The sequence below is a fragment of the Prenolepis imparis genome, unplaced genomic scaffold (genome assembly GCF_030444845.1).
Source record: "Prenolepis imparis isolate NDT839.2.m4 unplaced genomic scaffold, iyPreImpa1.0 SCAF_9, whole genome shotgun sequence".
Classification (NCBI taxonomy): Eukaryota; Metazoa; Arthropoda; class Insecta; order Hymenoptera; family Formicidae; genus Prenolepis; species Prenolepis imparis.
In genome coordinates, this window is record NW_028141167.1 from 10045013 (window position 1) to 10058485 (window position 13473).

Consider the following 13473-nt stretch of genomic DNA (forward strand, 5'->3'; position numbering starts at 1 on the left):
AAAAATTGAAAGAATAATCGTTATTAATTTTAACGTAAACGGCAGCAAATTTATCCGCGATTATATATGTATATATGTTTTATAATTTAAAACATATGTGTATATTTAATATAAATTTTCCTAAAAATAGCCATCCCCGTGGCAACGTTGGGACATAATACGCAAAGTACCACCGTAACGTCCACCACGGCAGGAACAAACGCGCAAAGAATCACAGTGGGGAACGCTAGCCTCAGAGATGGCATTCAACGACTAACGACGCAGACCGTCACAGTCAAGCAAGGCGATTCCGTCCAGAGAATAGCGGTGCCTACTAGTTTTGCACAGCTGGTTCGAACCTCTACCGGCGGACATATCCTTTTAACGTCGAATCAACAGAATACCAATACAGGTTTGTCTTCGCAATTCGCGTATTCTTGTTAAACCATTATTATAGCAGTGATAGATGGATAAAAAAGGAAAAAATGAATAACACGTTTTGTATCAACAGTTTCATTTCCAGTCATGACTTCCAGCGGACCTCCTGCTCGTTTCACAGTACTGAATACCAAATCGCTGATGGGTCTATCCACTTCAGCTGCCACGACAGTGAACAAGGTTGTCGGCGGTGTAGTGACGACGCCGAGCGGGCGACCCGTTATGAGAGTGCCTCCTCTGAACGTCACTGCCTCGCAGTCACCATCGGGTGGAAGTAGCCAACAGCAAACCAGTCAACAACAGGCGTCAGCGATACGCATCACCAGACAGACTCAGAAGGAGGCCAATAAAGCACAGAGCAAATCTGAACAGCCCAAATCCGAATTTCATTTGGTAATTAAATACATATGTTTATAAGATATTGATTTTTTTCAGAGTAATTTAGGACTAGAAAATCAGTGATTTAACTCTCGAGTACTCACGTCAACTTTATCCTTTAAATGATTTTTTGTTTAGTTTTTTTTTGTTTTTCAAGAATAATGAAAGTTTTACTTCATGGATTTTTTAAAATTATTTTATTTATTTTCCCTTAGGTGGTATCTAGATAATAGAAACTTTAACGTTACTGGTTGCTCTTTACAGCCGCAGCTGGAGGAAGAAAGACGGCAGAGAAGACAGGCCAAACTGCACCTTACAGCAAACATCAATGAGCGGAGATGCGCGGCATGTCCACTTTACGGCGAAGATCTTTTCATGGCCTTGAGAATTGGCAAGCCTACGACGGCTTGTCGCTGGCACAACGGTTGGGTGCATTGCGCGACGGCTAAAAAGAACATTCATACTCGCAAGGAGTTCTTTTCACGCACGGAGGCGCTCGCTGAAGCCATCCAGAGCACAGAGCAGATTGTTGAAGAGCTAAAGGAAGTCTTTGAAAGGTTAATATGCGATACAATTTAAATTAATATTGATTATAAATTATAAATTAAATATTATTGAATCAATTCTTTTTAAATTAATATTAATGCTTGGCAGATTTTCTTTGATCAATATTTTTGTGGCAAAAACTTAATTAAATATTTTTTTCTCAAAGTTTTTAAATTGTTAATATTAAATAGTCTGGTTTAAATATCTTGCAAATTAAAATTCTGTCAATAGCCGCTTTAAATTGATAGAGAAATAAACATTCTATTTTGTTATTTTCTTAATATAATTTCTCAACAAGATAAATTTTCTTGTTATATGCGTAGATTTGTGGTCCACGTGCCTGCTGTGCGCGCGCCGACGCCTCGGTTCCACGTGTCCCATCCACCGCCTCACAAGTTGTGGGGCGAACGTCAGCTGCGGGCCGAACTGCAAAGACAACTGTCGCCGAAATTGGCACCGTTTCATACGATCTCGAGTCTCATGCTCACACAATTCCCCGATCCCAGACTCATTCAGTACGATTGCGGCAAACTACAGTCGTTGGATCGTTTATTGAAGAAGCTAAAGTCTGGAAATCATCGGATTCTAATATTCACGCAAATGACTAGGATGTTGGATGTTCTCGAAGCTTTTCTGAATTTCCACGGACACATATATCTACGATTGGACGGCACCACTAGAGTGGATCAACGTCAGGTAGTGATCAATTTATGTCATTAACAAGATACTATAATAAACACACATCTAAATTTTTCAAATGTTGATTTTACTTGGGATTTTAAATGGACAGTAGTCATTGAAAGCATATTAATCTTTCGTATAAATTAAAAAAGAAAAATATTGTACATATAAATAGATGATAATTAAAAGTATAACAAAAGCATATGAAATTTAAAACGTATGAGACATGTTTTTGTCGTGAAATTTTATATTGTAATGTTTAAAAGAATGATGAATGGAATTGCTAACGATGCTAATGATGCTAACGATTTGACACGCAGATTCTGATGGAGAGGTTTAATGGTGATAAGCGAATTTTTTGCTTTATCCTGTCAACGAGATCTGGCGGTGTCGGTGTAAATCTTACGGGAGCGGACACAGTAATATTTTATGACAGCGACTGGAATCCCACGATGGACGCCCAGGCGCAGGACAGATGTCACAGAATCGGACAAACGCGAGATGTACATATTTACAGGTACATACGCGAATTAATATCAATAATGAAGAAATAATTTTAATAACTTTAATAATTTTTATTTATATAAATATATTTGATTGTATTATTAGCATTATTGAATAATTAACAATTAGAATAAAAATTTAGAAAAAATATATTTTTTAATTCTAATTAACAATATGATAGCGAATATATAGTTTAACGATTTATATTTCAGATTAGTCAGTGAGAAGACTGTGGAGGAGAACATTCTAAAGAAGGCGAATCAGAAGAGATTGTTAGGCGATCTCGCGATTGAAGGCGGAAACTTCACTACGGCATACTTCAAAAGTGTAAGTACTTCAATAAGAATTTGCGACGCACGAATTATTGTTTCTTCGTATTTATTAATATAGAAAAATTTATAATCAAAACCTAGCAATTTCAATATATTAAAAATAAACGCGAAATTTTGAAGTTAATTTATATTTATTATAAGTTTAAAAACTTTGACCTTTGAATTACAATAATAAGATTGACATGTGTTTCTCGATATCCTGTATCGATGTTGAAAATAATATATTTCGATTACATAAAAATGAAATACTCGCAATTGTTCCCCATTTACCTTTTGTATGATAAAATTATTTTCAGTCCACAATTCAAGATCTATTCAATATCGATCAATCGGAGAACGATGCATCGACCCGAATGGCTGAGGTATTGGAACAGAATCGAGAACGAGAAAAAGCTTGGAGCAAGGAAGCGGTAGTAGGACCCTTTCAGAGCGGCATGTCGAATCAGCATACAGAGGAGAAAGCTGCCATGGGTGCTCTCGAAAATGCTCTTGCCGCCGCTGAGGAAGATCTCGACGTTCAAGCTGCAAGAACCGCGAAAGCGGAAGCTGTCGCTGATCTGGCCGAATTCGACGAGAACATTCCGCTGGAGGACGCCGACAAAGATGAGACGCAGGTCAGCAAAGCGGAGCAGGAGGTTCAGAATCTAGTTGCTCAGGTAGGATAAACGTTTCTCGTTGACTCGCTGGGTCAGTCGAGTCGCTTTTATTTGTTTCATTTGGTCGATTATTGCCATTTTTAATGCTTGTGTGTATTAACCCTTTGACTCTATAATATTTGATTTAGCTTACTCCAATTGAGCGATATGCTATGAAATTCGTCGAGGAGGCAGAGGGCGCGTTCTCCGCGGCACAGCTAGCCGCGGCCGAACGGGAGCTTGAGGAACAGAAGAAGGAGTGGGAATTGGACCGGCTGCGGGCGCTGCGCGAGGAGGAAGAGCGGCGGATGCGGCTGGCCGACGACGACGAGAAGCCGCTCACGTTCGGCCGTGAGGATGCGCAGAATCAGGTCAATAGCATCACCACTAAGAGCGGCAGTTCTAAGCGATTAGTCAGTAAGAGGCTAGCGGTACCGAGTAGAAGGAGTTCGCGTAGACGTGGCGGTAGTAGGGTAGGTCGCGCGCGTCTCGAATCTTCGTCCGAAAGCGAAAACGAAACCACCAGCACCGAATCAGACTCGGAGTCGCAAGAAGAGGACATAGTCGAGGATAGTCTCGACGAGGAATCGAGTCACACGGAGAGTCAGAGTCAGGGGGATGAGGAGGAAGAGGGAGAGGGAAATGGGGGCGGGGAAAAGGAAGAGAAGGACGACGAAGAGGAAGAAGCCGGCGAGGAAAGCGAAGACGGGAAGGCAAACGATCGCGATTATTCCGAGCGAAGGGGAGGTTTCTCGAGGCGAAAGGGTCGTTTAGCAGGATCCGGTTCCTACAGTCGAAATCACTTTGATCTGAATAGCCCTCGCACTAGGTCTCGCGGAAACGTCCAAATCAATTTGTGGACACTGGACGTGAGTCCCATTCTGCCCGGTGTAAAGCCAAATTGTCGTCGGCAGCGTAAGAAATTTCACCGCGCTAAATCCGAGGAAACTCTATTCTCGCCGTCGTCGGACGCCTGTCCTAAGAGAAGCGTACGTATTAACATGAACGCTAAGGTTCAGTCCGCCAGTTCTTGTCAGAACGCGAAAATCTTCGAAGTTGCGGAGGTTGAGCGAGATTCGACGAGAAATGATGCGGACTCGATCGATTCGAATAGCGCCGAGCAACGAACTGCTAATTCTAACGTGGAGCGATCCGCCGACGATCACATAGATCCGATAACGCCAGTTGTTAAAACGCAATCGGAGCAAACGAGAACGTCGGAATTGAATTCGGATAGTGCGGAGAAAGGTATCAAGGAGAAAAATGATGAGAAAATCGTCAACGGCACTAATTTAATAACCGTCTGCTCTGTTCAGGTAACGCGGTGCTCGCAGAAAATGTTGTCCACTACTCATAAAAAGTTCGAACCCGAAGTAAATCGCAACGAGAATGCCGAGAACCTTAACGTAAATGTTAGCGCGAGAGATTCTCGGTCCTCCCCGAGCGCGATACAACCGGACGCGACTTCGAAACGTTCAAAAGAGTCGACGACCAAGTCCAAGTCCGAATTTGGCGTGTCAGCCAATTCTTTATGCAACAACGCGCGAGGAAAACCGGTAGCCGCCGCGACGTCGCGAGAATCGGGAAGCGTCGAATCATCTTCGAGCCGTTCGGTTCCGCTCTTACGATCGAAAACGTTACGAAACGCAAGTCCTGACGCGATTGTTGATAAGATTCCCAAATCGGTCGCGTTATCTCGCGTTTCAATCGCGCAACGAAATTGTAAAACGAGTGCCGATGATTCTCGTAGTAACCAGGTCGAGGATGAAGATAAAAACGGCACATGCGGTGATGCTAATGACAATGCCGAATCGATAGTATCCTCAACGCGAAAGTATACTAGTCAGAGACACAATTTGAAGAGTGATACACGCGAGAATTTAAGCGTTGCCTCGTTGCAAGAAACGGAAAAGGGAACAGGCGATCCGGTATCGAACGTATCCGACTCTCTAGTCGCTTCCTCGGTAAAAAGTGAAGCCAGTTCGAACGAATGCAAATATAAGATACGAAGACTAGAAGTCACGATTCCGCGTAGCGTGATAACTCGTAGCTCAAAAAATCCTTCGGTTATCAGTAATCATTCCGAGGAGAGTAATGTGCGGTTAGCAGACGACAAGGTCGACAAAGTTGATTCGTCGTTATTGGAAATTAAAAGCGGGTCGCAAACGAAAACGAGTCAAGGAACGCGAAAAATTGATTCGACGGCTTCGCAGCACTCAGTCGCTGAACAGAGCAGAATCACGCGATCGATAGCAGCTCCGTTGACGCCTCCTCCACCTTTAACTGGCGGTGACGAGATGACAAATTCGAAATTGGTGCCGAAACGACGACCCGATACTCCTTTTCCGCGGTCGGTCAAAAAATCCGCGGTAATTGTGAACACTCCTGCGAGAGTTTCGCCTAGTCGGGGCGAGAAATACGTAACGCGAAATTCGAAGCAGTGTCAGGACAATGGCCTGGTGAGTCCGATGATATTCAGACGCAGCAGATCGATACCGCCAATGAAACCGGATCCCAAGGAGACGGCGTCGGTCGTTTCGGCGAAACGCCGTCCAGACACTCCACGACCTAACGTGCCCAATTACAACAACGAACCAGTTTCGAGAGTGACGCGCTCGGGATTGACTTTAAATTCCTCGGCCACCTCGACGAAGTCAGCGTCGTCATCGTTGTTTCCTCCCCCGGCTTCCGCGCTTAAAACCAGCGTCAAGCAGTCGCGAATCTCGCCGACGAGCAGCGAAAATGAAACTCCCACGAGTTTGGTATCGCCGCCCTATGAGAAACCTCAGAGAACCGCCAAGGTTGTGGCTATTCTCACTATGGATATGAGAAATCATAACAGTAACAAGACTTCGAGTCAGCCCAAGTCTGCTGCTAATTGCGAGACGAAGGGCCAGGACAAGGAGTTTCTCGTACCGCGATTATCGCTGAGGAATCAAGAGGCCGATCGCGAGGAAAGCGATCTGTCCGACGCCAAAACCAGGAGACTGCGCAGGGAAACGAAACGCGCGAAAAACGAGGAGGCTAATTCCGACAATGAGAGCGACAGGGAACGGATGCAGAAGAGGTCCTTTCGCTCGCATATCTCTCCCTCGTCCTCCTCCTCTTCCGCCGTCGCGGCGACGCGCTCTGACAAACCGAGGAACGCCACGATATCTTGAGCCTCGCTAAAGTATTGTCGCGATAGGGTAGTCGTCGTCGAAGACCCGAGTGTCTTTCGAGTCGGGAATACTATTCGATTACTCGGTCATGTAGTCGATTGCTACTACTGTCTACTATTCAGTCCGCTTATTGCGCGTGTGATGCCGGTTTCGCGCTCAATATTTGTCGCATGATATTTTCTCGTCTTAATGCTTCTTTTATTAATATTCTCTTTTGATGTGATATATATGTATATGAGGAATTGTCAGCATTTCTTGCGTTATATAAAAAGATATTTAGATAAAAAGATAATTTTTATATATATATGCATATATATTCATATATATATACATATATATTCATATATATATACATATATGTATGTATATTTACGTTTTTGAGACTCGAGATAAAATTGAAAGTGCATTTCTTGTAGATTCGGATGGATATTTTCTTTATATATTTTTCTTTTGTATGACTCAAGAAAGGAACGGTTGTTGTTTCGTAAAAAATAAAAAAAATAAAAAGTAAGAAAAAAATATAAAAAATCGTAATTTGTGATAGTTTGGAGAAATCTAATCGACGCATTTTTCAATTTCATCAAAAAAGTTCTTAGATTTCTTTTGTTATTATATATATTTTTTATCGAATTTTAGTCGGAGAACTCATTTCTCTTATAAAGAAATAAAAATGCGAGAAACAAATAGTAAAATAAGGATATAGAGAGAAGTAAATTATTGTTATTTATGTTATAAAATAACGCCAATTATTTTCAAGATTATTATGAGAGATTAATAAGAGATGCAAAATATCATGGGATAAATGTTTGAAAAATATCTTGATCTGGCATCTTAGAGACGCCTGCGCGTTATACGCGCGACTTGATTACGCGTCTTTTGTTCGTACTTATCTCATACTTAGCGCTTAGTGATTGTTTGATTTTTACTTTGAAAGTAACATGGCAATATTTATCAGAGAGAAAACTATACAAGAAACACATATACATATACATGAGTAAAAGGCTCTAAATGAACTATACAATCAAATTAAATTAAATTACATAAACAAATAAAATTCAAAATGAGACTAAAATTTCGAATAAAGAAAATTGTACGAAATGCATAATCGAGAGACAACATTTATAGTATAAAATATATAATTGCGATAAAAGCTTCATACAATAAAAGAGAGAGAGAGAGAGACTCTTAAAAATAAAAGAGAAAACAAATAAACACGTTTAGCGCTAACATGAGACACGAGTACGCATCTTTGTACATAATCACAATACGATTACGATAAACAATGCGTTTCCTTTTCGGATTGTACCACGGGTACATGTGTAATATTTGTAGCGTTGTAAATTGTGTGTCTCCGATCCCGTCTGCCTACTCTCTTATCTCATTTTATTTTATTTTATTTCATTGTATTTTATTTAATTTTTTTAAAGGTAGGATCTGTTTCTTCTGACTGCACTTTTCTATAATCTCTGATCTGTTTCGCGTTCGCCTCTCATTTGCGCTGAATATATCGTATTGAATTAAGAAAAAAAATGAAGAAAAGAAAAAAAAAAATAGAAAAGTGCAGACGGCAAAGGCGGATTTTTAGGCGCGCGTGCATGACGATTTATATAAAACGGTGTGACAAGTGAAACGGACGTATGTATTATATTAGGGAGAAACGAACTAGTGTAAAACGTTAGTCGAGCGATTCTTTAGTGCGCCATACGAAACTATTCATACAAACACACATACACAGACGAGAAACGGAAAAAGGATATAAAGAAGTGTACGAGATAAAGTGCGTGATTCGATTCTACTTTAATTGGTTGTTTCGGTGGTTAAGTCTGAATTTAAATGATTGAATATGAAGAAGAGTTTTGATATATGACGAGGATTTAATTAATAGTGATCAGAGTTGCGTGGTTTAGCTGGTTTATTCGCGAGAAAAAAAATTTCAGTCATGCCGTCTTAAACTACGTAAGTCACAGAACATTATATTACGTATTATCGAATGCATAAGGAGATATCCTTCCTCTGCTCTTTCCACCTTGCCTCCCCCTGCTCCTCTTCCTCCTCCTGACACACACATGCACATACTGTAATATTTAAGTTGCGTGCCTGTATTTTGTATGATCGAGCGAGAGTTCGAAGAAGAAAAAAAAAAAAATAAACGAGATATTCCTTGCTATATATATATCTATATATAGAAATGTGTTCCCTTATTTCTTGATGCGTTTCCAAGTCTGTGTCGATCAAAGGTTCAGTTCCGTTTTGGTGTCAAATCATTCTCAGCTCAGTGTGCTTGTTTATATATTTATCGCGATTTAATAGAATTTTTTCTCTCTTGATATCGGTTTGGTGTGGCAAGGCTATCATGACCGCACATTTTTCGAGAAGAAATATGTACCTTAGTATAATGCGTAGAAAAAGAAAAGAGCTCCAAATAAAATTGTTCGTAAAATGGCACCAAAACACTGCCTTTGCCATTCCAAACTTGGAGTCCGCAGCAAGATATAAGCAGGCACATGAGTGAGATACGTTATCTATGCGCTACATCACATGTATCTCATCCTATATATATGATAATAATATAATAGAAGTAAAGGAATATATCGTGAAGAACTCTTTCTCTTAGGATGAGAGGAACGAGAACCTTTGAGCGTCTACAGGATATCCCATAACCAGCGTCCTACATATAACTTATTATGAATCTTTTGGTTGAATTCGAGGTTGATTTCTCTTCGAAAAAAATTTCGGAGAACTTTATTATTTTTTTATTGCGGCTTTATATTTAACATTAAATTTCTTTGGAAAAAGAATATAACTTGAAGAACTTCCAAGTAACTAAAGATGAATTTTTACAAATGTAAATATATATATATATATATATATATATATATATATATATGAAAATTATATAATTTATTATAATTATATACTTGAAAACTTTTATGCTTCGAATATTACAATCGTAGAGAATTATGCCTCAAATATGAAAATTAATGAAAATATGGGAAAGAGAGAATAGCTTTTTTGCGTATTCTTTTTCTCTCTTCTATTTTTATCATTTGTTAAAAATTTGCTCATCGAGTCTGTCCTGTAGGGTCTCACAGAACTATTATCATTTATTATATTATATTTATATATATATTATATGTATATTGTTAGAAAATTTCAGTCTCGTTCGTGATTTAAACAAAATTTCTAAGCAAGTTTATTAATGACTGAAAGGATTAATATCTTGCAGATTTGGTTATCGGAACATACTAAGGAACAAATGCCGGTGAGTTCAAAACAATTAATTTTTAACAATTAAGAATTTTTTAGAACAGTTAATTAAATTGTACGCCTTATTATATAAAGTTGTATTAAAGATTAAACAAAAAATGAGAAATATGATTATTAAATATGAATTGTACATATCTAACTTATTTTTTTATTATAATGGATATATTTTATTAATTATTAAGTTTTATTAATATTTTTGAAATATAAATTGAGAAAGAAAGAAATTCAACACGACTTTGTTTAGAGACAAAAAAAATCAATTTATTTGTTGAAAAAAGATATTGCTAAATAAATATAATATACATACATTTGAAAATTAAAGAAAAATAGTGTACGATTATATATATGAAGATTTGTAGAGGAAATAAAATTTTTGTCTCTAATTGAATAGAATGAAATACAATGGAGATATTATTGAATTCGCTTTCAGACGAATATGATTAAATTACTTTTTTTAGATGTGGTGCCCCCCAACTCCTCCTACGACGGATAATGATGTATATATTGATTACTCTATGAGCTTTCTTTACGAGGATGTACCTATGACAGAGGCTCAGCTACCGCCAATTTATGTGAAGAAGGAACGGAACAGAAGCAGGATCGAGGCCGGTACTGATGATGGTGAGTCTATTTTATTCATAGATAGATCGTAGATACCTCAAGTATTATTTATTTTCTAGAAACATTTTAAAATAAAAAATTATTTTTGTCATTACATATTATATAAATCTGTATCTATCAGCGTTAAAAACAAAGTATTAAAAATATAAATGAGTCCAATGACAAGACGTGAAATTCAAGGAAAACTTAATCAAAGCTGTTACCTTATAATTTGTTTAATAAATCAACGAAAGTTGTAATTTTCAATTGCTAATTGCTTTCTTCACAGGTTGTCGACCGGTCAAGATGCGACACAAGGAAGAGTCCGTGTATGCGCCGAGATCTCTCTTTGATCGACCGTCACCGGCGTTGATGAAGATGCGCCGCGACATGAAATTGCACAAGTATCGCGCGATCGTACGTCCACCGGTGACGATGTTGAAGAACTCCTCGCATGTCACGAAGAGCTCGCCGGAACCGGATCATGCGATAGACTGGTTGATCTACGAGGAATGGGGTCTGCTGCATTCCATCCAAAGCTATCAGGGCTTACCGTTGAACACGGTAATCCTCTCGCCGGGTCATACGCCTAATTGGGACATGGTGGCTGATAGTGTCAATAACGGTACGCGATTGCATAGATCACCCAAGCACTGCAGAGGCAGATACGAATCTGTGATAATACCGAGGGAAGAGGGTAAGCTGCTGTACGATAGTCCTCCGAAGAAGCAGAAGAAACAGAAGACAAGCATTTACAAAACGCCGCAAGTCTCCGAGGTAGGTGTTTACTGTAACATCAATAAAATTGATAAGGAAAATGTGTGTGTAATTGCAAAATTAATCTTACAAAAAGATTTATCTGTACGATTGTTTTTTGTTTCTCATTTATCAATTACATGATTAAAAAAAACATTAAATAAAAAATAATTATATACAACAGAACTACAACATCTTTTATTTCACTTCTTTTAGCAACAGAGTAAGAGCAACAGACCGATGAGGACATCGCAGTTACACAATCAGGACAAGAACAATTCGTTCACATCAATGGGCATCCAGAGATATGAGACCATAAAGTCTGTGTCCAATAAGCGAACACCTACTGTGAAACCATTGTTGGTGAATCCGCTATTAAGGACTCCCACCATCGCGGCTGCCCTGGTCGATTGCGGTATACAAATCGACGATCCGATAGACCCAGTGGAAGTTGCCTCGCGACGCGCAGAGAGAATCGCTAAGGAAAAGATGAAGCATACGGTTAGTAATGTAAGATATTTTTATATAAAAATAATAAATTTTAAACAGAATTGACAAAGAAAAACAATATATTCGACATAGCAGCATCTAATATTTTCGAATTTCAAACTCAAAACACATAGAATCAATACTAACCTTTTGTATTTGCTATACTAACACATCCAAGGAGGTTTCGTTAATTAAATTCGTAGGTTTTTACTTCGGAACAGCAACAACAGGTCGCAGCGCGGCTCTTGCAACAGCAGCAACAACAACAAGTTGCCCAGCAGCAGCAGCAGCAACTCAAGCTGCAGCAGCAGACTCAACAACAACAGGCTGGACAGCAAGTGGCCACGAACTCTGTTGGATCACAAATGCATCAGCTGACTCAAGCAATTCCAACTGTGAACAGCGCTGGCGCTATGACCAACGTGAAGGCTGCGGCAAATTTAACCAACGTGGCAACCACGACGGTGGTCACTACGACGGTGAAGGCTCGACCTGGTGGAAGTGGACAAGTAATCATACAGGACACAAGAACAACGTCAGCGAACGTCGCGAGTTTGCAACAAGCCGCTCAACGAATCGCCACAGGCGGTTTGCCATCCACTGGTCAAGCTTCCGCTAATGCAGCGGGTGGTCAAAAGGCTGGATTAGTGGGCGTCGCGATGGCTACGACGGGAAACAAGACTCCAACGGCGGCGCAGTTGCAGTATTATAGACATCAACAAGTACTGCTGCGTCAACAACAACTCAATAAGGTGTTACAGACGCAAAATACCGGTGGTCAAAAGTTATCTGTCGCGATACCGACCACGGCAACAGCGGCGGTGCAACAGCAGCAGCAGCGGACTGTGACAGCGGCCGCTTTGATGAAACAGCAGGGTATCCCCGCGGTAGGCGGTGCGGCAGCGCAGACCGGTGTGAGCAAACAAACAATGGCCAGACCGGTGTCTGAGACAGAAATGGCTTTGATCAAGCGACAGGCGCTACATCAAGCGAAGACTGCGGCCGCGGCAGCTGGACAGGTGAGTGTCTCGCGATACAAAAGAGATATATTTTTTGAATATAAAATTCAAGACAAAAAGATTATAAAGTGTTCAGTCTATTCACTCTGCATGTTGAGCAGCGACTCTTTCATATGCTTAACTCGCGAAAGTAATCTACTGCGATTTTGTTGAAGATGCCTTCAACAGGACTCACACCGGCGCAGATCTTTGCTCAGGCCGGTCTACAGGTACAACAAATGGGTACTTCTGCGAGTGGTACTCCGGTGGCGACTCTCGTCAAGGCAGCCAACGTAACGGGTGTTCGTACTGGGACGCCTCAACAGATTCGTCAGCTTGCACTTCATCCACAGATTCTCGCTCAAAGGAAACTCGCTGGGCAGAAAGTCGCTGCGCAGCTCGGTAAGGGAGGTATGCAGACGCAATTGATCGTGCAACCGACGAAATCGCTGCCCGTATCAATGCAACAGATCCAGCAAGTGATAAAGCAAGTGCAACCTCCGGCGGTGCAACAATTTCCCCACGTACGTAAAATACTTACAGAAATAAAAAGCATTTTCTTCTATCATTTTTAAATATTGCAATCCATTTTGTGCCGTTGCCACGAAAAAAAATTGTTAGTAAACCTGCTGATTCGTTACTCTTAAATTCTTCGAAGATCTGTCGTGTAAATTATCGCTGAAGATTTTGATTATTATTAGAATCTGAG

General features: G+C 40.1%; 1 protein-coding gene across 9 annotated transcripts in view; it reads left to right on the forward strand.

The window, feature by feature from the left end:
- Positions 1 to 13473, forward strand: part of Dom (domino helicase) — a 32668-nt gene that overhangs the window by 15972 nt on the left and 3223 nt on the right. For 4 of the 9 annotated variants that reach the window (XM_083046369.1, XM_083046368.1, XM_083046372.1 and 1 more), the window contains 8 exons: positions 131 to 391; positions 491 to 810; positions 1060 to 1352; positions 1665 to 2037; positions 2343 to 2539; positions 2739 to 2853; positions 3155 to 3514; positions 3643 to 8835. In XM_083046369.1, coding sequence (XP_082902495.1) covers positions 131 to 391; positions 491 to 810; positions 1060 to 1352; positions 1665 to 2037; positions 2343 to 2539; positions 2739 to 2853; positions 3155 to 3514; positions 3643 to 6654 — 4931 coding nt within the window. In that variant the 3' untranslated portion in view covers positions 6655 to 8835. Of the gene's footprint in view, positions 1 to 130; positions 392 to 490; positions 811 to 1059; positions 1353 to 1664; positions 2038 to 2342; positions 2540 to 2738; positions 2854 to 3154; positions 3515 to 3642; positions 8836 to 9880; positions 9917 to 10379; positions 10543 to 10810; positions 11299 to 11493; positions 11788 to 11969; positions 12786 to 12940; positions 13289 to 13473 lie in introns of those variants that run through there. The other 5 variants (XM_083046373.1, XM_083046375.1, XM_083046374.1 and 2 more) reach the window with 5 other exon arrangements.